Source organism: Camelus dromedarius, chromosome 10 (assembly GCF_036321535.1).
Source record: "Camelus dromedarius isolate mCamDro1 chromosome 10, mCamDro1.pat, whole genome shotgun sequence".
NCBI classification, from domain to species: Eukaryota; Metazoa; Chordata; class Mammalia; order Artiodactyla; family Camelidae; genus Camelus; species Camelus dromedarius.
This window is the reverse complement of record NC_087445.1, coordinates 7387162-7414020: the sequence shown is the minus strand read 5'-3', so window position 1 is coordinate 7414020 and position 26859 is coordinate 7387162. Positions and strand designations below refer to the sequence as shown.

Genomic DNA, 26859 nt, shown 5'->3' with positions numbered 1-26859 from the left:
CCTAATTACCTGCCCCAAGAAAGAAAAAGGAAAACACTTCAAAAGTAAAGGCTTCACTCCAGATCAGTTCAAACCTTCAAGACTGGTTTATACTTTCTATATTTAAGGGACAGCGACCAGTTCCCATCAAAACACAGCGCATACTGAAATAAACCCATTCTTCATGTTCTCCTACCATTTCTCCCCAAACAATAAAAGTCACTCAGGTTAATACCAAGAGACACTCCTGGTGAGCACTACACAGGCTGCACCAGTTACCAGGAAAGGGAAGCAGAGGTATTATTGTTGTTCCAGCCTTGCTCTAAAGGCAGCTCCATATGACTACTGCTGGTCCAGCCCACATTTAAAGAGGGGCCAGAGGAAACCAGAGCAGCAGGAAATAGGCAGGAGGGGCAATTACCACAACCCTTTCCCATGGCCTCATTCCCATACCACCATTTCCAGCCATATTTCAATCATAAAAAAACCTCCCTTCTCTGAATCGTTTTCGTAATTATTGAAGGTCAGAAACAAGGAAACAAACAGGGGAAATGACAGAGCTGTGGGAAACAAGCAGGACAGGGGTGGGGGGAAAAAATCTCACCACATATGTGGACTAGCCTTAAGGAGGAAAAATCAGGAGGAATACATTGGAGGGAAGCAGAAGAGTAGTGTGGGGCAAACTAATCACTTCACCCTAAGGCTTCACAGCACTGGGAGGAGAGCACTAGCCCAGGGGCTCTGCAGAAGGGGAAAAGATGCTAGCGGACTGGGAGTTCCTACCATCTTCAGAGAGTGGAATTTATTCCCTTTCCTGAGACAGACAGACACCAATCTCAACAGGGTCACCCAATCTCTATGACATAGGAGAGCTTGGGTATTATATTCACCTTCCTTCCACTTTTACTAGACAGACACTAAAAAATTAGGAATGTACAAATTCATGGTGAAAATTAACGAACACACTAAGTACTCACATACCCCTTGGCTTAAAAAGTACTATCATTATCAAAGAGAAAATATAAAATAAATGGGTTCACCCACAAAGTGAGTTACATGTCTTTCAAATAAAAGATTATCTTTGAGTACCTTATGGAGACCTTAAAAAGCTCTCAGTTGTTAGGACACAAATGTGCTGAAGAAAGACAGTAAGCCTAAATACTGGTAGAGATACCTTGGATACAAGTATAAACAATATCCAACAGAGGTGGTAGTAAACTACAGGATTACGTCAAACAAGAAATAACAGGAATGATGATGGAATACAAGTGGAGACCAGTGGTGGCACTTAAGATGCCTGGACAACTAATTAGATGGAAAACCCAAGGGAAAAGATGGAAAAGCCAAGTGGGAAAGTGATTCAGCGGCAAAGTAAATTAAGATGCAATGCACCAATGAAAAAATAACATTTTGAATAGTATTATGAAACTGAGCTCCTTAGTTTACAAAGCCCTCTCAAACCTACACTAAAGAAAAGAACTGTGACACAGCCAGACTACAGGAACCGGGACTGAGGAGAAAAACTGAGTCCCGAGTGTCTGACACCAAAGCCTTCCAGAACGAAAAGGAGAAGTAGAACTGAACTGTGCCTCCGGGTAGTCGGGAAAGAGAGCGCAGAAGTTGGGCTCTAAGACGTCCAGTCCCAGGACTAGCTAGCGACAAGCGTGGAGGCGGAAAGGTGGTCAGCGACAGCGTGGCGCGGGTGCTGGAGCGGACAGGCAGGGAGGGACAACGGTGGGAAAGAAAACCACACCCTCCAGGGCAGAAACCCGAAGGGGGGAGGGGAAGGCGCCCCCTGGGGCTGGGTGGGGCCCGGCCGACTAGATTCAGCGTAGGCAGGAAGGAGCACAGGACAACCCACGGGGAAGAGGAAGGTCGGCACCCAGGCCTGGGCAAACTGAGGACGCAAGAAGCCGGTGAGGGAAGCTCGGCCCGATCTCACGGGTGGGCGCTGGGGCAGTATGAAGGGGGCTGGAAGAAAGAAGAGCTGAACCCAGGAATACAAAGCGCAAGCTGCAGCGCTCAGGGACCTGGAACGGGGAAGGAGAGACAGGGTGCCAATTACCGCTGCTGCTCTCGCTGGACTCGGGACCCACCGCCGCCGCCGCCGCCGCTCGTTACCTGCCAATGTGCCTCTTACAAAGCGGCGGCGGCGGCAGAGGCGGCCGGGCCCGTCACGTGACCTCGGCGTCACGGCGAAGGAGGAGCCACCACACGTCGCTGGCGCGCGGCTCTTGAGCCCGCCCACGGAGCGCGTCGCTTCCTCCAGCTACCCCACCGCCACCACCACGCCCACCGGGCGAGGCCAACAGCGCCATGGCGGGGGAAGGCACGCGGACGGCGCAAACAAGTTTCTGGAACTTCTACTCGGAGTTATAAGGGACGTACTACCCACCGCCTCCAGGACGCCGACAAGTGCAGCTCGCTGGCGCGCTGTGATGACCTCACAGGGAACCACAGGTCACTCCCCTGCGGCCGCCTTCTCCTCATCATGTGACGTGGTCCAACCACTCTGGGCAACCCAAGCCTCCCACACGTTTTGTGAAGACTACGACTCCCAACCTGCTGCACAGCAAAGGCACCCACCACCACATCCTTTCCCTCGTGGGTTCGTAGACGGTGCAGCTGTGACTTCAGTCGAGGAAAAGCTGAGAGGGAAAGCAAACAGGGCTAGCGTCTGAGACTTTTACCAGTCGGCGTCCGCCTGCCAGGTGCCTGAGCGTGGCTTCCGCTGGGAGATGTAGTCCCGACCCGGAGTGGGGTTCTACTAACACGTTCCCGGGCTCGCGCTCCGCCCCGCCCCCTGCGCGGGAAAACGCCAACGGCCAGCCGAGGTAGCCGCTGCACCCAGCTGGCTGCAAAAGAACCTCCACGGGGCGGGAGGCCCTGGCGGCTTGTCTTGTAAATGCCGGCTCGAGTTCTGCATTCCCAAGCCCCTTCTCCCTGAAAAGACTATCATCTATTGAAAGTTTACTGTCAGTCATTTATACAACCACTTTTAGTAAATCAACCCTTGAGGCAGGGATTGTCCCAGTTTTAAGCCTGAAGAAGAGGTTGGGGAGGTTCAGTTGTTTCCTGGCTGGAGCGACCCAAACCAAATTTTCCATTTCCAAGCAATGAATAACCCGCGTCTTAAAATGACCTCACCTGTTTTAACTCCAAGAATTACGCTTAAAGGAGATAGTGGTTTATAATTGTAGCATAGTATTAGAGTTTAACGTATTTTCTTCTTATTTGTGCCTCAAAGGCAGTATCTAAGGCTGGTTAGATACACGGACTTTGAAGTCCAGCAGGCCTTACTTCATTCGCGCTTTCCTTGGCGATAACACCGCTTAACCAGGTTGTGAAATTAAATGAGATTACGTAAAGTACCAATTTGGCATAGAATAAACCCTCAATACATATTAGTAATTATTTTCACGCCCTGTATGTCCCCTTTGGCAGGTCAGGTTTAAGTAAAGGTGAGCAGGGAGTTAGCATATACTGACTTTGGGGTAGACCACTATACTAATTACTAACTTGCTAGTTACTACTAGACTAAAAGTAGTTTAAATTACTACTAGACTAAAGGTAGGTAATTTAATTTCAATTTAAGGTAATTTAATTCAATTTCCGTTGAAACCTTAACATCCTGCTCAGTTCAAGGGAAGCCTTTGTCATTCATCTGAATTGATCAAAGAATGCTCAGATTCTGCCTTTAACAAATAGAACTTATCATGACCATTCATGTGTAGATGTATCTTATCTCTTTAGACAGTGAGCTAGGATTGTTTCTGGTCAGTACAGTCTTCCTCCTTTTTGTATTCCTACTCTATAGAAATGCCTGGGAGAGTCAAAGATAAAAACCACCCTTGAGAGGCAAAGATCTAATGGAAAAAGCACAGGAAAACACTTCTGAAAGGATATATACAAACCTGATAGCAGCTGTCTGCAGAGTGGGAAAGAGGGTTTATGATTGGTGCTAGTCAAAAAGGACTGTAATCTAATCTATATTGTTTTAATTTTCTACATGGAGAAGGTATTGATGTTTTAATTAAAGATTACTTTAAGAGAGACCCCCACTACACACAAAAAAGAAAAGAAGAAAAAAGAGAGACCAGAGACCATGTGTTGGCTTGGATAAACTATGTTACATCTCCAGGCCTCGATTTCCTCTTTTTATTATTTTTAAAAACATCTGTCTTTTTATGCCAAGTATATTGCACTGAGTGCTTTCACTAAATTATCATTATTCAAGGAAGAAGTCCTCCCTAGGACCTGGGATCATGAGAAAAAAATAAGGGCATCAAAGTCCTAAAACTTCACTGATTATAGTTATTACCACCTGGATGCAATAGAACTTTCATAGTAGTCTCTCCTGAGGGATATCTCTACCACCCTTTTCCACCGAGCTTGACTGAGATACTGACTCTGAAACTAATTTCACATCCTGTAACTGCAAAGAACATCACCATCCCTTTCACCAGTTTTTGTTTGCTTAAGTGCTCTTGGCTGGACTGAAGCGAGAGCTTTCATGTGATGGAAAATACACTGGAGGAATTCTTAGAAGCCTGGGTTTTTAAGTCTGTACATAAAATAGGTGAGTGAAATCAGTCATTCTTAGATGAAGCCTATCTCAAAAAATCAGTAATAGATGGCTGAGATTTAGGAAGTAGAATTAAGGTATATAAACTCCAAAGAATTTTCACAATCTAGATAAAGCTAATCACAGTTCAAGCCTAAACTACTTACTTATAGTAAAATAAATGATCATAATCAAAAGAATCATACCCTGCCTGAAGAATGTGATAAATGAGATGGAATGGTCTGTATACAATCTTTAAAAAAGAAAAAAAGTGAAGCTTAAGCAAAAATGTACACCATACAGGGAAGAGGATGACCTGACCAGCACCTGGAACATTTTGGTCCCTTTGGCAGATCTCTGCATTTGGCAGATAGAGATGCATGCTCCATGCCTGTTAGCCATAAAGACACCTCAGAATTCCCCAACCTATGTTCCATGTCACCAAAAACATTAAAATTTGGCTTCTCATGAAGATTTCCCTCCAGAGGTATGAATGCATTATTGACCAGAGGACCATATGTTGTCTTGCTTGGCTGAAAATTAGAACAATGACAATGACAATTTAGAATATGCCATCAGTTTCTGAGGTATGTTTCTTCCCAGAGCCAGCTGAGCTGTGTGGGCACACTGACCTTCGAAAGCAGTAAACAAAGAGATAATGTGTGAGAGTCTGTGTTGAGACGTGTGTGGTATAGTCAGGAAGTCTTCCTGGTAACACCGTTGTGTCTCATTTCTCTAAAAGTCCAGTTCCTGTCTAACTCCACTAATCAATAACTTGTCCTTTCTAAGCCTGTTTTGTCATCCATATAAAGGAGCTAAATTCTGTTTACAAGGCATTGTCAGGTTTATACAAGACACTGCATATGAAAGTCCTCAGAGGATAAGTAGACCATAAGAATTATAAGAAACTATTATTACCAGGAAGAACTTTATTTGGTTATACCAGTACTGATAAAGCTAAATGCTTGGATTCTAGAACAAGAGTCAGCAAAATACAGCTCGTGGACCAAATCCAGCCTACCTCCTGTTTTTCTAGCTAAGAATTGTTCTTGCACTTTTAGAAGGGCTGAAAAAAAATAGTATTTCATGACACACAATACTTAAGTTCGAATTTCTGTGTCTTTTAAGTTCTAATGGAGCTCAGTCATACTTGTTCATTTATGTATTGTCTCTGGCTGCTTTCATGCTACAATAACAGAGTTGAATATATGCAACAGAAACTTCATGGTCCAAAAAACCTAGAATATTTATGGCCTGGCCTTTTACACAAAGGTTTGCCAACCCCTGTTCTAGAAGAATCTAAGGATGTGACCATAGGTGAGATACTTAATTTCATCCTGCCTTAGTTTTCTCATCTGAAAAATGGGGATACTAATAACTACCTCAGAGAATTGGCTGAAGGATTAAAACAGTTAAACTATAGTGTTGGTTTTGCGGGGTTTTTTTCCAATCCTTTTTGACTGTTACCTACAAGAAGAAACACATACAAACATGTATAAAATTGAAACAAATTTTATAAAACAATACCTATCCATACATTTATGTACACTGAGAGTTTCATACCGTTAATCTAACATCACTTAATATTAACATTTTACATAATCATGGCACATAAAACTCGGATATCCTTTTCTATTTCTGGTTTTTAAAAGTAGAAAGCTTCCAATGGCCAAAAATGGAGCAATTTGAGCAACAAAATAAAAAATGATACTAGTTGAAGATTCTCAAAGAATAAAAATAATGTTGATGTGAAAAAACTGGATGAGTAAAAAGGGAGAAGAGACAACTCTTCCTTACGGAAAAATTCCAATTGATAAACATGGAAGGAATGAGAGAAATAAAAACGATGGAGGTACTGGGGTTCAATCCCCATACCGCATAGCCTCAGAGCATATCCCTCAAAATGTTTATGAATTACTGTGGTGTTTTAAGTTCTCTGATGCTCCTCCCTTCAGAAGGTGGAGCTTAATTCCCCTCTCCTTTGATTGTAGGCTGGACTTGTAACTCATGTCTAACAGAGAATGGATTGGGAAAAATAGTAATTTTACAATATAGAGACTTGACACACATCACCTTAACCAAGTGATCAAGGTTAACAGCATGGTAAGAAATCATGTTGATATCATGTACACCCTGATGTGAGGCATTGTGAAGGGCACATCACCTCTGTGGCATTCGTCACAAAAATCCATCACCGGAGTGTAATCATGAGAAGCAACAGACCATCCCAAACTAAGGGTCATTATACAACACACCTGATTAGTACTAAACAATTGGTCAAAGTTACTAAGAAACAAGCAAAAACTGAGAAACTGATATAGATCAGAAGAGACTAAGGAGACACGATAACTAAACACAATGTGGGACATTACTGGAAAAAGTGAAGAAATTCAAATAAAGTCTGTAGTTTTGTTAAAAGTTTTGTACCAGTGTTAATTTCTTACCAGGATTACATAAAATGTTAACATTCAGAGAAGTTAGATGAAGAGTATTCAGAAACTCACTGTTCTATCTTTGCATTTCTTCTGTAATGCTAAAATTATTTCAAAGTCTTTTAAAAAAGGCTAATCACAACCCACTAAACTGATTTCCTGACCCATTAATGCATCTAGATCTGCAGGTTGAAAAATACTGAATTAATAAAAGCAAAAACTTAGAACGTCATTTGGCACATTGTAAGTGCTTAACAAATACTAGCTAGCACTAACATAGAATAATATTCTTGGTTTTCTGCAAGGGTCATTTTTTTCTTTTGTTCAAAGCAGATTTGCTTTTGGTGGCTGAAAATACATGGCCTTCAATACAGAATGTCATGTATTATCTGTACCGACCCGAATGAAGTGTCCAGACTAAAGTAGGTGGGAAAAACACTAATTTAGTGTTCTAAAATAGTTCATCATAACTCTATTTCCATACTCTCACAGTTGTTATGCTTAAAATACTGGGGCTGAGATATCCCAGTTTCAGTATATACACTTCCTAGCATTAAGGTACTAGGAAAAACATTAAGAAAAATACCCAGAGAGACAGAAAAAAGTGAATTAAGCAGTCTAAGCTAGACTTCACAAACATCCACCACCATGAGAGGAGAAGCCATTAAATAGCGGACCCAGGATTTTAAACTTTGACTCCAAAGCCTGTGCTCTTTTTGCTAAAGCAGGCTGGCACTCAGCTTAGTTTAATGGAAAAATCAGCCTGGTTTGGTGGACAAAAAATTGTCAATTTTTTTTTTAATAGAAAAGCTTGAAGGAAACAGAAGTAGGTATCTAAGCCATGGAGGGGCAGAAAGGAAATAATTAACAAATAAAACCACTCTTAAATAGAAACTTCTTATGTAACATGAAAAAAATTAAAAGGCTTGTAAAATGATTATAAATCAATAAAAAATGTTAAAAAAAATTAAAAGGCAAACAGTAGATCTGGGGGGAAAATAACAAACTTTTGAATGTATAATATTTTTACCATAAAAAAGCTCAAACAAATTGACAAGAACACTGAAATTTCTGTAGATAAATGGACAGAGCATACCAACAATTCCTAATAAAGCCAATCAACAAACATATGGAAAACGTTCTGGCTTGCTCACAATTTTTTAAGTTGAAAGTTATATCAATAATATGTATTTTTCCTACCAAATTAATAAAGAGTAAAAATAATGACGTTACTCAATACTCATCAGTGTTTTGTAAAAGAGACACTCCCTTACTTGGCTAATAGCAGTATAAATTGGCATAAATCCTTTGGAAAGCAAAAAGTCATAATATATTAAAACCCTTTCATCCAAAGCAATTCTGGTCCTCTGCCCTAAGGAAATAATTTTAAATATGGAAAAACTGCTATGCAGAGAATGACACTTCTCACAGCTTTATTTATAACAGCAAAAACTTGGAAGCATCTTACATGTCTGACTGTAGAGGAATGGTTAAGTAAATTATGACATTCTTACTAGATCCCACACTATGCAGCCTTTATAAATAACATTTATAAAGAACATGCCAGGACATGGGAAAATGTTTGCTATATACTGCTAGGTATAAAAAGCCAAAACCAAATCTGCTGAGCAAATATAACTATGTAAGAACAATTATGCATAGGAAAGGCTATTAAAATACATCAAAAGAATATGAATATGGGCCATATTTAGATAATGGGATTAGATGTCACATTTTCCCATCTTCACTTCTGTATCCTGAGGGGGGCACATAATTATGCTTATTATTTATTTTTTTTTTTAATGGAGGTACTGGGGATTGAACCCAGGACCTTATGCATGCTAAGCAGGTGCTCTACCACTGAGCTATAACCTCCCCCTTCACTTCTGTATTTTTTAAATTGAAGTATAGTTATGTACAATATTACATGTTACACGTGTACAATATGGTGATTCACAATTTTTAAAGGTTATATACTTCATTTATAATTATTATAAAACATTGGCTATATTCCTTGTAGATTATTTTATAAATAATAGTTTGTACCTCTTAATCCCCTACCCCTATATTGCCCCTCTCCCCTCCCCTCTCCCCACTGGTAACCACTAGTTTCTTCTCTATATCTGTGGGTTCACTTTTTTTTTGTTATAGTCACTAATTTGTTGTATTTTTCTGTTTTTAAATCGCCTTTAATACTCAGGTCTTTTATGACTTAAAAAATGTTTAAACAAACTGTTAAGAGCTGGGATATTGAAAGCTTTAAGAGAGGAATCCAAGATATATAAATGTGAATATAATAACTTGTAAGAGAAGACTGAATTTCTAGGATGGTGTTATAGGCTGACTTTTATCCCCCTCAAATTCATATGCTGAAGTCTTAACCCCTACAGAATCTGACTGTATTTGGAGATAAGAGTCTTTGAAGAAGTAATTAAGGTTAAATGACGTCTCTGGGGTGGGCACCAGTCCAATATGACTGAGGTCCTCATAAGGACACTAGTGACAGAGGACAGACCATATGAAGGTAAAGGGCGAAGCTGGCCATCTGTAAGCCAATGAGAGAGGCCTCAGAGAAAACCAGTGCTGCCAACACCTTGATCTTGGACTTCTATCCTCCTGAACTGTATGAAAATAGAATTCTGTTGTTTAAGTCACCCCGTCTATGGTACTGTCCTAGAGCAATCCTAGCAAACTAGCACAAATGGGTGTTAGAGTTCTACTAAGCAGGAAGAGTAAAGACTGGCAAAGAATTATCTTCCCTCCCCTTGGAGATTTTTTTCATTCTGGTAATTCTATAGTCGGGGAAGTAGAAAGACCTAGGGCCATTATTGTCTGATAAAGGACAGGACCCCCCCCCCCCCCAGTCTTATACCCAAACTTCAGTGGTCCTTAACGTCAAAGACCTCACTTAACATATGTTGCCTTAAAAGATAAGTAAATATCCATCCTTTATAGAGTGAGTGCATTTTAAACGTACAGAGAAATTATATTTTTAAAACACATCATGCCTCTGTTCAAAAATCAACACAGTACAAGTGTAAATTAACTGACTACTTCTCAAAGTCCTCCATAATCCAGTTCATCCTACCTGTTCCACTTTATTTCTCTCTTCTACCCATTGGAACATGTCCACTCCTGCATCCCAAGACCTTCATGACTCTGTACCATCACTATCCCCCCAGTACCTACCTTTCCACAGCACAGATCTCACCTCTGCTCCAGGCCCACCTGTCCAGGGAATCCCAGCCCTCTTTAACCTAGTCTCCCAGTATTATTAACTCTTCATATGTGTGAGTCTTGCTATTCAAACAGACTGTAAATTAGCAGAATATCACACCTGGCACTTGTTCTAAATTCCCCCATTGTTTGTCCCTCATGAGACTCAGAGAAGGGATTCAGTAAATACCTGTGGTTTAAAGAGAAAAGGAGGAAAACTAGTATTTATTGATCACATGTAAAGTGCCAGACTCAGTGTAAGATGTTTTACAAAAATTACTTTCCCACAGCAACTCTGACATATTATTATCACCATCATCATCACCCCTCAGAAAGGGCTGATTCAAAACATACTGCCACCGAGTTGCAGAGTCAGGATTAAAACCCAGGTCTCCCTATCTCCAAACATAGTGCTTTATTTTCTCCAACATCATTAGTGTTTTTTCCTGCCTCTCCCCACAGGACTGAAGTTTCCTGAGATGAAGGGACTGTCTTTTCATGTATTTCTAGCACCTAGCACAGGATCATAGTAAGCATACTCAATAAATATTTTTTAAATGAAGAGTGATGCTTTCAATTTGTTACCTTGTAAAATTCTGTTTTTCACTTCTACGTTTTGCTTACAAGGGAGATACAAAAATCAATATACACCCACCTGCATGTCCAAATTAGAACTTAGCAAATTCTAGAGATGGCAGGAATACAAAGGAAATTTGACCTTGGGTTTATTGCATGCCCACTATGTGCCTAGCCCTGTTCTGGGTGCTACGAACAATTAAAAAAGAAAAATCCCTGACACAGTGATTCACTGAAATAGGTAATAAATAAATGTCTACTGGGGAAAGGAAGAAAGATAGACTAGGAGAAGGTGGGTGGCCAAATATTCCAGGCAGGCAGGAATTCTAGGCAGGGGAAATTGTGTGAACAGGCAGAGGAAAAATAAATGCAGAGGAAAAATAAATGCAAGGTAGGCTCAAAGACCAGTTTGGCAAAGGGAGGGATATTCCAGGATCAGTGTAGTGGAAGATAGTTATAGAGGTCAGTAGCATCTGATTGTGTAGTATCTTGAACGCTAAACTTAGGACTTTTTTTCCTTCTATGACTAATCCCAGCCGAAATACTCTTTCCAGAGGATCTGGAATGTCATTTGAGTCTCTAGAAGCAAAAAATCCTCCTTAGAGACACTGAGGAATTAAGCTCTAATGGTGGAGTAACAGGTGGAGGGGTGGATTACTTCAGATGAGGAGGCCACCCCCTCAGAGCCTCTGCGGATATGGCGCCAGTCCTGCCAACTTGACGGTGGGCCAGTTGTGGTCGCTAAAGGAAGAATATTTTCACTCAGATCACTCACTTGCATGTCAGTTTTTAATTACTTAAGCAAAACTTTCCTGTTGAGTTTCCAAGAACATGCACACAGTAGTCACCAGGAGAAATCTCTCTGATGAGGATGAGTAAAATTCCCAGCCTGGCTGTGGAAGAGAGTGCACCTCCCACAGCACGCTAGGGAGGGAAGGAGGGGGCTTAACAACTTGTTCAGCCCAGACCTTCCCTGACATTCCCTCAGCCAAATGCTAATCTCCCAGCAGCTTGGGCCCTGTTCCGGGCCAAAGATAGTTCAGTATGGCCTTTTGCAGGGACAGAATGGCTACACCTGTTGGCTTCTTAAAGTAAGATCAAATGCCTTTTGGGTGAAGGATAAAACCATAGTACTTTTCAATATTTCTGATTCCAGGCTCTGCTCTAAGGAAAATTGTGAAGTAGGTCATGGATCTGGGAAGTGACTTGTGAGCTCATCCCCTTCAGCTTCCCGGCAGGCGGGGAAACATTATCTTTAAAGAGGAGGCTCTGAGGCCCAGAGAGATTAGCTGTTATGCTTTTCGTCTCCCTGGGCTGCCCCTTCGATAAATTATTATTGCCTCCTAAGTAAATATAGCCTGAGACTATATTGGGCAATGGGAGACAATAAACAGATTCTGTCCTCAAGACTTTCATAATCTAGCAGGGAAACAGATTTGTCAATTATTTTTTTCTCCAGTTTTACTGAAATATAATTGATAATAACATTGTGTAAATTTAAGGTATACTGATGTGATGATTTGATACATATATATGTTGCTAAACATTTACCCCCATAAGGTTAGTTAACAAATCCTTCACCTCACATAATTACCATTTTGTTGTTGTTATGGTGAGAACATTAAAGCTCTAATCTCATAGCAACTTAAGTATGCAATACAGTATTGTTAACTGTAGTCATCACACTGTATATTACATCCCCAGAACTTATTCCTCTTATAACTGAAAGGTTGTATCCTTGACCAACATCTCCCCAATGTCAATTCTTTCAGTGCATGGGAATAGTAGATAATTAACTAAGCCAGATGGGGTCAGGACACCAGCTAAGATCTCAGAGAGGAGAAACTATACAAACAGGATGTGAAAAGACGGAGATGTCCCTGGGTTAGAAAAGAGTACGGAGGCATGCCTGCTAGGGACCCCAGCACAGGCAAAGGTCTGAAGACAGTGCAGAGCAAGTTCTCGGGGAGATAAATGGCCTGGTGAGGCTGGATATAAGGGTATGAAAGGCAGTGATAGTGACTAAGCTAAAAACATGAAGGACCCAGATAAAATTTAGAATTTTATCTTGAAGGCTAGTAGAGATTACAGGGATTTAAGCAGAAATGTGTTTTGTTTTTTTTTAAATAATAAATTACAGTGGCATTGTGGAGGATGACTGAGGCGATAATGTTATGAACATTCTCACTTTCCTCATCTCACTCTGGAGTTTTCAGGCCTCCCTGACCAATTTACCCTCTTCATCTAACCTGCTCTCAGATTTCTCTAGAGAAAGCTTGAGAGTCTGACAGTAGTGCCCACCTCCTCTCCCCTACCCCCAATTAATTTAATCAGGTTCTTCAGGTGGCCAGGAACTAAATACCACTAAAATTACCTTCATTTACGCAAAGGCATGCATTGAGTACATATTATGTGCCAGGCATTAGTTTCATGAAGCTGACGATCTAGTAAGGAAACCAAGGTGTGCTAGAGGCTCCTGGGGCTCACGAGAGCCACTTGCTAAATTCTCAGGACTTTTGCAAGCTGTCAAAAATTAAATTTCATAAAGTTAAAATTAAATAAGTTATGTTAAAAATAAAGGTAAAGACTCAAATTCATTGCCTTCTAATAATTGTACTATTATCTGTGCCATTGTGTTATGTATGGTGGAAAAACTATGTGATGGTGTGCTACTGTGCATTTCCTCCTGATTCGGTAACATCATTGCTGACAGCTTGAAGTAGGCTGAGGTGGGAGTACATACCCAAAGAAATCAGCAAATGCTACAAATCGGGGTTTGATTTTTTCATTGTCTGGACTTAAGAAAGTGATGGAGAAAATATGAATAACACAAATTAAAAGTGTGCTATGTCTGTAGCTATTACACTATGAATACCACGAAAGTATTTTCCAGTATTCAAAAGCCATTTTTCAGTTCCACAAGGAAGTTGCTCAATTCACTGGTGAATGAGTGAATTTTCTACACTTTTGCCTTACTCTGTTGTATAGTAAGAAATATATATAGCCATCCCTCAGTATTGTTGATAAAAAAAAAATTAATAGTCAATCTAACAGAGAAGTGGAAATTTTTATCAGAGTCATCCTGAGCATTGTAATCCAGGAGACAGCCTTTCAGAAAGCTCTGAGGACTGTTCTGACCATTAGAGGTCAAAGCACAGTTACAGAAGATCAGGAGACAAAGGGTTATATTGATGACAAAGATCAAATGATGCATTATTGACAGTTTACACAATCCATGTCTACACAGACAAGGGAGCAGTGGGTCATCAGGGGCCCTTAGAAGATTAAAAAGCAAGATTATCTTCTAAGGAGTTGTGACTCTTGATGAGATTAAGGAGGAATGTTATCTCCTAAGGAGGTGTCTGTTTATTGCACATGCACAATACATACTAAAGGGGAGGGAGGAGGCCCAAAGGGACAAAGAAAAATGTTCTGTTTAAATTTTGTCTTGCTGTAAAATACGAATTTTATTTCATCAGTATCCACAGGGGATTGGCTCCAGGACCCCACCCCCACACCACCCAGCCAGAGGATATATCTACTGGAGCATCGTATGTAAAACAGCATTATATAAAATGACATAGTATCTGCATTTAACCTATGCCCGTTCTCCCCGTATACTTTAAATTTTCTCTAGGTTAATTGTAATACCTAATACAATGTAAATGCTGTGTAAATAATGGCTGATGCACAGCAAATTCAAGTTTTGCTTTCTTGGAACTTTGTGGAATTGTTTTTTCCCAAATATTTTCGATCCTCCCTTGGTTGAATCTGTGGATGGGACGCTGCAGATACAGAGGGCCAGAGGGCGGACTGTATTTGGCCCCAGGTTTCTGGCATAAAGCTTCTAAAGTCTTTGTAATTTCCTAACTGGTTAGGATTGTCTTTTGTTATTCATAACAAGACCTTTCTCTCCCACCTGAGTTTATGTTAATGGTGACCTAGGAAGGGGACCCTACACAGCCTCAGAATGGGGCTGGTCATCAGAAAGACTCCGTGATTAGAGAGTTGGAACTTTTAGCCACGCCCACTGACCTCAGGGAAGATTTAATGATCCACCCAGAGTGATCCACACTTGAGTGAGAATGGGATCCATCTAGGAAATTGTTGAAATCCAAGGCTGTTTTGGGAGTGATCCTTCTCATCTCTCTTATGGAGGTCTCTACATCTCCCTCTTCATCACTTTCTTACGTCTTGACAATTAAGAAAACAAGCTGATTTGTAGCATTTGCTGATTTCTGTGACGTGAATATTTCCACCATATTTCAAGTCACAGGACATACCAAGCTACATCAAGCTACAGCATAATCCTGGAGTGGCAGAGTGAAGTAATGCAGAACACAGACTTCAGTGCAGGTAAGTTTCTTTACTTCTTTGGGCCTGTTTTTTCACCTGTAAAGTGAAATGGTACTAACACTTCCTCCACAGGGTTATTATAAGGATTAAATTAATTAATATGTGGAAAGCACTTAGAGCAGAGCCCAGTATTATGTAACTTTTAACTATTATTAGCTCTGCTATTAATTTACTGTGTGTCCTTTGGCAGGACCCTTTCTCTGGATTTTAGTTCCTTTATTTGTAAAAACATAGAGGTTTTATTATAAATAATTTTGAAGTCCGTCTAGCTCTAGAAATCTTAGGGCCATTTTTGAATCTCTGAATTAAGGAGAAATCTCAGCCTCCCTTTTTGGTGTCTAAGAACTTTTCCTAAAATCACAGGTACAAGGCACCTAAGCAGTGCAGGAGACAGCCAGGTAGATTCCAAAGTGGATTCAGTCCAAAGTGTAAAGCTAAAGTTAATTGTCAGCCTCGGTCTTAGCCTGGGAAAACTTCTCCAGAGCCAAGAGTCTCCAGCATCTGGGACTCTGCCTTTTAACTGGCAGCTCCAGGTGCTGGTCAGTTCTGGCTGCCTCATTTGGCTGCCTGCCAGGTGCCTTTGTTTATGCACTTTCTGATTCTCCCCTGCTACTGGTGCTGAGGGGAATACCTTTATTCCCCCTTTGTTTTAATGGAGAGAAACAGAAATAAAAAGAAAAATACAGAGAGAGAGACTAGATTAATAGAAATACAGAGATTGAGAAAAAAACACCAGGAGAAAGAGATTTTTCTTACATTTTCTACCAAAAGAAGACAAATACAAATGAAGCAGAAGGTAAAATAAGAGCTGGTTCCAACCACAACTCTAGAGGATTTCTTGGAAAGGATGATGTGTAAAATAAATACCCATGGAGCACAGATGGGGGCATTTCTTGGCTTTTTCCTGAACAACTCTTAACTCTGGGGTAACCCCCATTAACTCCTGTACCCTAATGCCCAATGGAATAATTCTACATATTTTTCCATTCAGGCCCATATTCTCTTGGTTGAATTCTGTAGGAGCTACACTTCCCACCTTAGAACTAAAGATTCTGAGTTGAAAGTGACCTCAGAGCATACTTCCTCTCCCTGTAATATTTTACATTTGAGGAAACCGAGGCTCAGAGAGGTTGAATAACTTGTCAAGTTCCCACAGATAAATGACAAAGCTAAGTTAGGTGGTAATTCATATATCTCAGTGGTACCTGAATTAAGAGTTCCAGGAAGAAACAAATGGATGGCTGGAAGGATATAGCTCTGTGGTAGGGTGCATGTCTAGCATGCACAAGGTCCTGGGTTCAATCCCTAGTACTGCCATTAAAAAATAAACCTAATTACCTTCCTCCCACCAAAAATAAAACAAAGTGATGTTATTTTAAAAAAAGAAAGAAAGAAACAGATGGATAATTGAGGCGAGTTTAATAAAGGAAAGGCAACAAGAGATGCTGTATCCCCCTGGCCAGTGACAGTGGGAAACTTGATCACTATGGGAACTGAGGGGATGAAGGAGGGAGCAGAGAGTGTATGGAAAGGGGTCTGCAGAGAGCCTGCTTTTAGGAAGGTGAGGTGTGTGATGGGGAATAAACCATCTCACATCCCTCACCCTCCTTTCAGTCTCCATTGGTTCAAGCCAGAGGGCAACGAAGCCTGTTGATAAGAGACCAAATTGAGGCACTGAGCAGGGAGGGCAGAAAGCAGATGGGGGGGGGGGGGTTACAAAGCAGCAACCTATCATCATTTTATTTACTGAAATTTCAAACAATGCTGTTTATGCCCCATCATTTGGCCTTAAAATGTGCAACACAGCAAGCTGCCAGGAACATAAGACATAACAGGAGTCAAGAAAGCTCCATGTTAGGGTGCTGAGCTGTCATATACTGATGGAAGCAGACTAGGTGGGTGGATAAAGTTTTCAGGAGCTGCTCTTCTCCTCAGCCCAACTCTGATTCCACAAAGATCTTTATGACAGCTCAGGCCCTGCCCTCAAAGAACCTGAGTCTAGTCCATAGACGGTGAGGCGTGACCATGGATGATGATTTCTCCTGGAGACCTGTGTGATGGTGTCGGGCAGGGAGGACTCCCCATGGGGGCGTCTTCCTGGAGATTCAAAAGTGATGACAACCTTGGCGGGGCAGAGAGGGGCTGGAGTCTCTGTCCTGGAACCCATGAGGAGATAGTTTGGTGGAAGCTCAGGGAGGCCTAAGGAACACTCTCCTCCTTCCTCAGAGTAAAGTTCCCTCTCCAGGGATCTCCTGACTTCACAGTTCCCTTTGGCTGTATCCTGTGTCCTCCTCCCCCACCCTTACACCTCCCTTCCCTGAAGCCAAAGGAGTCTGGGGTGGAGTTAAGCAAGTTAAACCAGTTCCTGCAGACCTGAACATGCCCAGCTGAGGAACAGCCCTTGCAGAAATCTACTGTCCCCAGTTGTAGCCACAGTCAGCTCCAAACGGTGCAGACAGAGGGGGAGCATCTCAGGGAAAACACAAATCAGCACCTGACTCCAAAACAGATAAACTGAATTTGGACCTGTAGATGCTAGGGCAAAGCTAATGCTCATCATGCCCTAACCCTGGGCAGCAGAGGCTGCTTCTAAAACACCTCTTTTCTAAAAACACCTCATTCCTTTAGGCCTTGGTCCAGTTCTACCAGTTCAGCTCCTAGCAGAGTTCTCAGAGAAGCTGCATCCCAGCAATACCTCAGGGAGCCCCGCTTTCACCTGCTCTCTCCAGGGTTGTTCAGATCCCCTGTGTCCTGGGGAAAGGTCACACAGCTTCCTCAGGCAGGGGTGGCCTGGCTAAGCCTGTCACCTCTTTGTGGTTAAAAGGGCAGGCTCAAACCAGGAAGGGCAAAGAGGCTCCTGGTTCCAGCTTGGGTAAAGGCCTGGCTGGATGTTTGAAGGCTTGGAGCTTTTTGTCCAAGTTAATTCCAGCTAGTCACAGGCTCCTGGCTGCCCCACAGTCACAATTATTTGGACTGAGTTAAAGTGAAGGAGGCTGGCCATCTTCCTGGGACTGTGAAATCTCAACAGATGGCTCAGCCTGTTGGGAGCCCTAAGAATGCTTCACAGTTGGGCTCTATTTCAAAGCACCTTCACATCCCTTATCACAGAAGTTCACAATCAGCCCAGAGAGATTCATACAGCCTAGAGTCAAACAGCTGGTTAATGATTAGAGACAGGCTATAACTAGGAACATCAATGTCAGGGCCAGTGCTCTTTCTCCAGACTGCCTCCTACCTAGTTCCTCCAACCAATGCTCAGTTTATTGAATTTTGAGACCTAATAGCAACATCCCATTTGCTCCTTGCACAGCAAGATCTGTCTGGCTTTAAACAGTACACACACACATACTTTTGAGAAGTTGTGTCCATGTATTTTTTTAAGTCAAATCTGTACATAAATGTATAGGGGAACTTGGTTCAAGAATTGCTACTCTGAAAACGTCATTATAGAAAATCAAGAAAACTACCTTCAAGACTGACATTACATTACAGTCCTACTTACCCTTTTTCCCTCCCCCTTAAAAAACATGTTTTTTTGCGTACATTTGATCACACTCCATATGGAGTCTCTTTATGCAGAGGTGGGCCTCCACAGGTTGGGAACTAAGTTCTGGCTCCCCCTACTGGGTGTATGATGAATTCATGGGGGCCCAAAGGAATTTGCTCAGGCTCCCCAGAAGACTCTGAGGCTCTCAAGACAGTCCTGTACCTGCCTGTGCTTGGAAAGACCTGGAAAACCAGGCTCCGTGTACAGGGATGTGATTATAGAAGATTTTATAAAAGAGTTAGGCCCTGAGCTACACCTTGAAAGCTTTCCACAGGAGTTGGTTGTAAGAGCAATTTCTTTTTTGGCTGAGAGCAATTTTGACAAGGAAAGTGCTACGTGAATTGAGAGGACTGGATGAAGCTGGCTGGCCTGAACAGAAGGTTCCTGCCCCAGGAAAGAGAAGTGAAGAATTTTTGTTCCAGGTTTTTTGAGCAAAGGAGAAATCAATATTCTCTCTCCTCCTTTTTACTGATTTCTTATTCACAACCAGCACTTGTTGAAGAAAGACTGGGAGGGGGGCATTTTAAGTGACACTACTAGAAAATACAGGTAAGCGAAAGAATAAAGAAGTGTCATTGAAACTCTGCTGCCAAGAGAACCACTATTGACATTCTAGTGATAACATTTTAGATTTTTCCTCTATCTAAATGAAGGTATGTATAATCTACATATGTAAATGTAGATATGGATAAATTTTATAAGAGATCCAGCTTTAGAAGCTGGCTGATAACCACCTTGTTATTTAACAATATATCCTGTGTTATAATCATTCTACGTCACTACATAAAGATTTACCTGTATGTACTCTTTAAAAAAAATTTATTATAACAAAATTTAACATTACATAATTAGAGAGACTAGTATAATAGGCTATCCTATACACCCATCTGGCGGCTTTAACAATTATCAACATATCATGTTAAAATAATCTAAACCCTCTGGATTCTTTCAAAACAAACCATTGACATCATGTTATTTCATCTGTAAATAAAATATCTCTGAGGTAAGATTTAATCACAGTATCATTATTATACTTAGAAAGAGCAACAGTAATTATTTACTGCTATCTAATGTCCAGTCAGCGTTAAATTTTCCCAGATTATCTTTTTACAGTTGCATTATGTTGAATTAGAATGTAAACACCTTCATGCATTACATTTGACTGATATACCTGTCTCGTCTCCCTTAACATACAATAGTTCTTTTTTCTTGCTATTTATTTATTGAAAAAAATAGATCATTTTCCTTATGTTCTGTGTTTGGTTGCTTGCATCCCCATTATACCATTAAAATGTTCTATCCACCATATTTTCTGAGACAGATCTAAAAGCTTGCTCAGATCAAGCTTGATTTTCTGGCAAGAACACTTCTTAGGTAATGCTGTTAACTTTCTATTGTAACCCCTCAGGAGATACATAGAATGTGGTGATCTCTCTCTGTGTTAAGATTTACCTGCAAATATTAAAATTTTTAATTTAACCATTTCCTTTTTAATAGACTTATGCTACTTCCAGTTTTTAAATTTTTATTTATTTTTTCTAATTAATGCTACAACAACCATCCTTATATATCTGTCTTCACATGCTTGCCTAGAATATTTCCCAAAATTCCCAGAAGTGAAACTGCTGGGCCAATGGATATAATCAGTGATTTTTCAATGCAATGAATACCATTTTGATAGGCTAAGGCTTCCTGAAAAAGACCATAGCCACCAGCTAAGTAAACCAGTAGCCTAGGAACAATCAAGTCAATGCTGACTTTTTCTGCTGACCTGATCCTGGGCATCCTTCTCACTCTGGCTAGCAACTCCAGGTCTGCCCAGGCAGGCACAGGGCAGATTCTGTTGTAAGCCAAGCTTAGGTATGCGAGGACTTGGCTATATCTTTTAGGAGGACTGCAGAGAGCTGTCCATGTTATTGGCTAATATATTCACAATGGGAAAGCATCCTAAGACTCTACAGTGTGAAAAGGTGACCTAGAATAAAAGTTTAAAATGTTGAGGTAGTCTGAGACAGGAAAAACCAACCAGAGGTGGGCAGTATGGGGGATTACTGCCTTGGTCCTGGAAGGAACAGGTTTTCCCAGGCAGAGTCAATTCAAATATGGTTCTGAGCCATAATTTTTGCTTTTATAAGTCTTGGTACTACTATATAAGTACAGTTCCTCTTTGTCATATCATCTTAAAAGAAAAAAAATTTTCTTAAACCTCAAATGTGATTTTATAAAAATTGGTATCAGAAAATGCATCACAATAAACCTGTATTGATTTGCTAGGGCTGCCAAAACAAATCACCACAAACTTGGTGGCTTTAAAGCAACAGAAATTCATTCTCATGGTTTTAGAGGCGAGAAATCCAAAATCAAGATGTCAGCAGGGCCACAATCCTTCCCAAGGCTCTAGAGGAGAATCTTTCCTTGCTTCTTCCAGCTTCTGGTGGCTCCTGGCCTTCTTTGGCTTATAAATGCATCACTCCAATCTCTGTCTTCACATTGTCTTCTGTGTGTGTCCTTGTATGTCCCTTTCAGTCTCATAAGGACACTCTCATTGGAGTTAGGGCCTACCTTAATCCAGTATGAGCCCATTTCAATCCTTACCTTAATTACACCTGCAAAGACCTCATTTCCAAATCAGGTCACAATCTGAGGTTCTAGTAGACTTGAATTTGGGGGGGACAGTATTCAACCTAATATTCCCAATGGTTTATTGGGTGCCATTAGGAAAATAAGACTCACGTAATGAAAATTTAACAAACTCTGCTCCAATATTTACCTGCTTTGAAGACACAATGCTTGAGGATGACTTTCTATTCTTCTTAGACTTCCCTGCACCAGTAGAACAGCTGTTGTGGATCCAGAAAATCATCTAATGTCTAATGTGAACTCCTCTCCTCATTGTGTAAGATAAAAAACAAACAAACAAACAAAAAAAACCCGATGCCTAGAAAGGGGAAAAGGCTTGTTTAAAGTCATGTCCATGAGCAGCAGCAGCAGAACTAGGACTGAACCCGTATCTTCCCCTTTTACTCCACACTTAGCCCAAGCAGGTGGCACTTGGAGATGGCATGTACCCCTCTCTTGAAGGAACAGCAATAGTATCTTTAATCAGGTAGTATAACATCCCCTTCCTTCAAGAAAAAAGAAAATCTAATGGCGTAAACTTAAGCATGGTGGTTGGGGCAATAATTTTGTGGTTTTTTGCAGAGGGTCTAGGGAAGCAGAGAGAATGATGGTGGTGGTGGTGAGGGAAGTTTCTCAGGTAAGCAACATATTACAGGGCCCAAATCGCCACATGTCAGGCCATGGTACCCAGCACTGTGTTCTCTGCATCAACAAATGGTCTTGACCTTGGAGAACAAAGCCTTACTATTTCCAGTTCTCTGTATAGGATGCCACCAGCCAAGAAAAAAAAAAAAAGTAGCTACGAGTGAGGGAAGTTTATTTAAGACAGGAGTTGATCATTTGTTTTCTCCTTGTCCACAGCATTAGGAATGTTAATTACAGCTCTGAATACTGCTTAACAAGAAACGCAGTAAACATGCGACTTTGAGCTCAGTTAATGAGTATTATTATCCTTTAAAAATTCTGACTTTGGCAATTACATACTAATCAAGAGGAGTGTTCAGATGTGAGGCTCAACCCAGGGGGAATTTAAGAGGACAGCTCACACCTCTGCCTGGGAGAGCTGAGTCATGAGTTTACAATCTCAGCTTAAGCGAGTTCTGCTCACACCTCTCTCTCTAGTGGTAGTACAGAAACAAATTTCTCACATTTGTTTCTCTGAATTATTCTTTGGAGATGAAGTGAGGGCAGAAGAACCAAGCTAACAAACCCGTACTTTCTTTTGTCTTCATCAGTAGTTCCAAAATTAGAAGCCCATGTTTCTAGCCTCCCAAAGTTTCCAGTCATCTCAGCACAATAGCATAAAATGAGATGTGGCTAAAAGCAAGTGTGATCTTTTCTCTTCTTCCCTCTCCCTGCATATTGTTGTCTCCCAGACACCAGCCAACTGAAAAGGAAGGAAAAAAACACATGGGTCATAGGCTCTTACAAGACTGACCCCCCCAGTGCTAAGCCAAGGGTCTTGACACCCTTTTACTTTTTCTGGATACCTGCTCTAAGAAGTGCCTGGGTGGCAGCTGGATCAGAGAGCCCTGGACTGACAATCTTTAGCTTTATTAGGAACACTAATAAATTAGTAGTAAACTAATGAGCCAGATTAATACTAATTAACTCTTGGAGTGTCAGGGATGGGGAACCTGGAGCATAAATGAGGTTCCAAAGCCTTCTGCAAAAGGACCCAAAGGATAATGGAAGGAGGCAGTAGACCATTCTGAATGACGCACGTGGCCTGAGAACAAGGAAGTTCTTTCATGGCCTGAGAGTAAGGACAGCTGGCAGGAAAGGGAGGGACCACATCAAGTCCACAAAGCTCTTCTGTTATACATACTTTGTTGCAAAGTCTGGCTGGAAAGTGGGAGCAGGGCCAAGATTCCATGGAGGCCAGAGGTCCAGGCCAGGCCCTCCCCCCACCTCATCACCTTTCTCTGAGCATGTTCCGTGAACATGAGTCCCATGGTAACCCAAAACCTGAGGTTATGAGGAAGCATGTCTTTGTTTAAATCTGCATTTCCCCCACATAATTCGACCGTGGAACATTTTGCTCTTACTAATTGAACTAACTACTGTTTCATGGATTGGGGATTCTGAAAATCTCATTTTGAGAAAGGCTAATTCCAGTCCCTTTCCAAATGTTAACTTCTTAAGAAGCCCTCTCACTTGCTCCAAGCCATTCGCCTCTCCCTTCCTGTTTTACAGCCTTTGATCATATAGGTAGGTGCCTCTATGAGTCATGCTCTGAGTCAGTCTCTGAGGGCAGCTGTATCCAAATTGCCCTGGGAAGGGACAAGTGCCAAGTGACAGGAATAGGCATTGCTTTGCCTGGCTTTGTGGCCCAGCCCTGATGGGTCTTTCAGAGATGACTGTGAGAGCAGTATGGTTCAGCAATCTCTCTCTCAGCTACAGCTCCAAACAGGTTCTGGGAAGAGGATCACTCACTACAGACTTTGTGTCCTCTTCTTACAAAGGGCAGTGAAGCATCTATGTTTCAAAAAAATGACAGCTTGTTCCCTGGGCACCACACAGCTGCTTTTACAGTCATTCTCAGGGCCCCCTCCACTGAAGCTGATGGGGCCTTTCACCAACTCTGGTTTACGTAAGAGCAGCTGGTCACCTAGCTCAAATCCATGCACTCACTCAGAGCCAGGACTAGCATGCGCCCTGATCTTCAGTCTGTGTTTTGTTTCTAGTACCATACCACTTCCCCTGAGCATAGCCACTCTCAATTGAACCCCAGAGCAACTGATCTGTAGCCAGAGCTGGGAACCAGGAGCAAGAAGGTCTTAGTGTTTGTGTTTCCCCTTGACCTGCCTTTAACCTTGAGGGAACTCACGTGTTCTCCAAGCAATCCTAGTGCCCCAAGCTGACCTTCCAACCTGTCATTTGGGGCCCTCTCCCTGCTGCTTCTTGGCTATACATACTCAAACCACTAACCACTTTGCACTGGAATAATATTTATTTTTTTTTACTTGGCAAAAAGTCAAGTGCTACATTTTTAAAAACAAAATCTCAAAACAATCAAACGCATTACCCATCACAGAAGAGGGTCTGGCAACAGTACAAAACATCCTACGTAAGATTTTTTTTTTTAAATACACAAGTTGGTTTAAAATGATAGAAGTTCTGTGAGAACTAAGAAATCTACAGCTTGTAGTTTAATAATAGAAAAAAATTAAGACAATTAAAAGATCTACAGCATCCAGCATTTTGCTTAATTCCCTGTTTATAGCACCTATTTCTCTAGGTTAGAAGATGAGAATTCTAGAACCTGTGGTGTACACCTTGTACCACCAAGACAGGGTGGACCTGCTGTCTCCTCTCCCCACCAGCCCCCATCACCAAGGGGAAGACACTCTTATTTTCAATCTCCCCACTTACACCTAGAGAAGAGGGGGATAACTGGGAGAGCAACTCAGAAATGGGAGTGGAGGAATATGACTTTTCCTTTCCCCAGAATGGGCTGTTAACAGAAGCAGAGTCTGTGCTTCGAATGGAGGAGGAACTTGTGGGTGGGAACAGCTGTTATCTGCAACATGATGCATAAAAAGCAAGGAATAACTGGACATCAGGGTCAGTCAGTTGCCCGCAAGTTTAAAAACCTCAGACTAAACACAGTTCAAGGGAGGAACAAATTACTAATTACATAGATGCTTTTACATGCACAATGTTGCTGCTGGCTGTAGGCCACTGCATCACCAAGCCAGGGCCGAGCCAACAGAGTGGGAGAGGTGGCTTCAACCCCAGTCCTGCTGTATAAAGAAAACAAACATTCCACACATGAAGCATTCACTACACACAGATAAACACCCTGCTCATCCCCTCCCTCCCGGACTGAACCCAGTTTAGAAAACTAAAAGCAAAACGCATTGGGGAGATTCGAAGACAGGCAAAGGAAAAATTTCCCCCAAAGCTAAGGGGACTGAGTATGTGAATCTTAGCAGACTTGAGGCCCCCAGCTCCAGGCCCCTGAGAAACCCGATCAGGTCTTGTTTGAGGGGAAGGAGAGAGAGGTTATGATGGAGATTCTTTTTACCAAGTCCTACCAAGTCTTCTGCAGCCTCTAGAGCTGCATCTTGGATGGAAACCCTGATGTTTTAGGGGAGTGGCCACTGACTTAAGAAATGGGAAACTGAAGCGGAAGTGACACATACAAAGAAATGTTCTTACCTGGGGGACACACAGATGGGAAGGTGGGAGATGGATTACTTTGGAGTCCTGACATGAGAACAGCCAGGACGCTTGCAATCTAACTCAAAGGGTTTTCCTCCTGGTGATTTGTTTTCCTTTCTGTTTTTACTTCCTATAATCAGTGTTGTTAGGCTTTACAAAACAAGATAAAGACCAGTCCCAAAGCTGGACTCTGTGAATAAAGTTGTTTCTTTTATAAATATTTTAATTACAGTAATCCTCACTCCAGATAATTTCAATGACACATGGTACTTGCAGGCACAAAAGCTCTTCCTCTCGCTCTCTCTCTCTCTCACACACACACACACACAGAGCCCCCAAACTTTCACAGAAAGTCTGACAGCAACCATACAATTATAAAGGAGCCCTACCTCTCAAGAGTGAAGTAAGGGTGAGAATGACTATGTTAGCATAAAGCCAGAGAGGGGAGAGTGTGTGTCACTTAAAGAAAAAATACAAATAGGAATTAACAACAATGTTTGGTTGAGAAGCCAGAAAGAAAAAAGATAATAAAGTAAAATTCTAATTACTAAAGGGGAAAAAAAAGAAAAAAAAACCCTTTGGATTTCCATACAAAGCATCTTCCTGTCAAGTGCCTAAACCATAGGCAAACTCTTGGTGTTCCCACTAAAATGTAAGGGCCTCATACAATTGGAAAAAAACCAAAAGAAGAAATGGAAACTGAGGATGAAAGTTAGTGTAAATCTCTGCATTTTGGGAGAGAGTTAGTTGTCATTAACTCCAGAGCCCAGCATAGTTTCCATGGAGCCCTGAAGGGAGGGGGCCTCCTGCCACAAAGAGCTTCGTTCCGGACGAGTCGTAGCAGTGGGTGTAAACAGCATTGGGGAAGAAATCAATGTCTGAAAAGTAATTCCTCCAGGTCTCATCATGATTCTATGGGAAGAAAAAGAGACTCTGTTAGCACTTGCCAGGGGGCAGAAAAGAGGGAAGAAGGGATGGGAATGCTTCCTTAAGAGAAGAGGGTCCTGTATCTCTAACCTGATACCAGGAGATTGGTGTTCACAGGAACTGGGGCCTCATTTCTCCAACTGAACATTAGGGAGGAGCCAAGCAAGCTGAAGAATTGCTGCACAAACCTAAGGTCTTCTCAGGACTGTTGGAACCAAATGCTTCAATAATTCACTGGCAGCCTCAGTGAGAGGTTCCTTCTCCTTCCAGCTCTATTATCACCCGGGGGTTATCCCAGGTCAACCAGTGTGGGCCTTATTGGGCCTCAGTTTTTCCATAGACATGCAGACCCAAAAACAAAATCAAGGGAACATGCCTTTCTCTGCTCGGAGGAGTGCCTCTTACTAGTGAAAAATTATGTGGGTAGGTGGTGGGTCGGGGGGATGGGAGTGGGTGAAATTGAAAACAACTGAAAA

General features: G+C 41.7%; 2 protein-coding genes across 2 annotated transcripts in view; both read right to left on the bottom strand.

The window, feature by feature from the left end:
• UBAP2 (ubiquitin associated protein 2) overlaps positions 1-2168 on the bottom strand; it is a 95427-nt gene extending 93259 nt beyond the window's left edge. The window contains exon 1 of the mRNA XM_031447277.2: positions 2045-2168. The gene's annotated coding sequence lies outside the window, so the exon portion shown is untranslated. The remainder of the gene's footprint in view (positions 1-2044) is intronic.
• A 22055-nt stretch (positions 2169-24223) lies between these two features.
• Positions 24224-26859, bottom strand: part of DCAF12 (DDB1 and CUL4 associated factor 12) — a 31157-nt gene continuing 28521 nt past the window's right edge. The window contains exon 9 of the mRNA XM_010975836.3: positions 24224-26368. Within this exon, the coding sequence (XP_010974138.1) occupies positions 26210-26368 (159 nt within the window). The 3' untranslated portion in view covers positions 24224-26209. The remainder of the gene's footprint in view (positions 26369-26859) is intronic.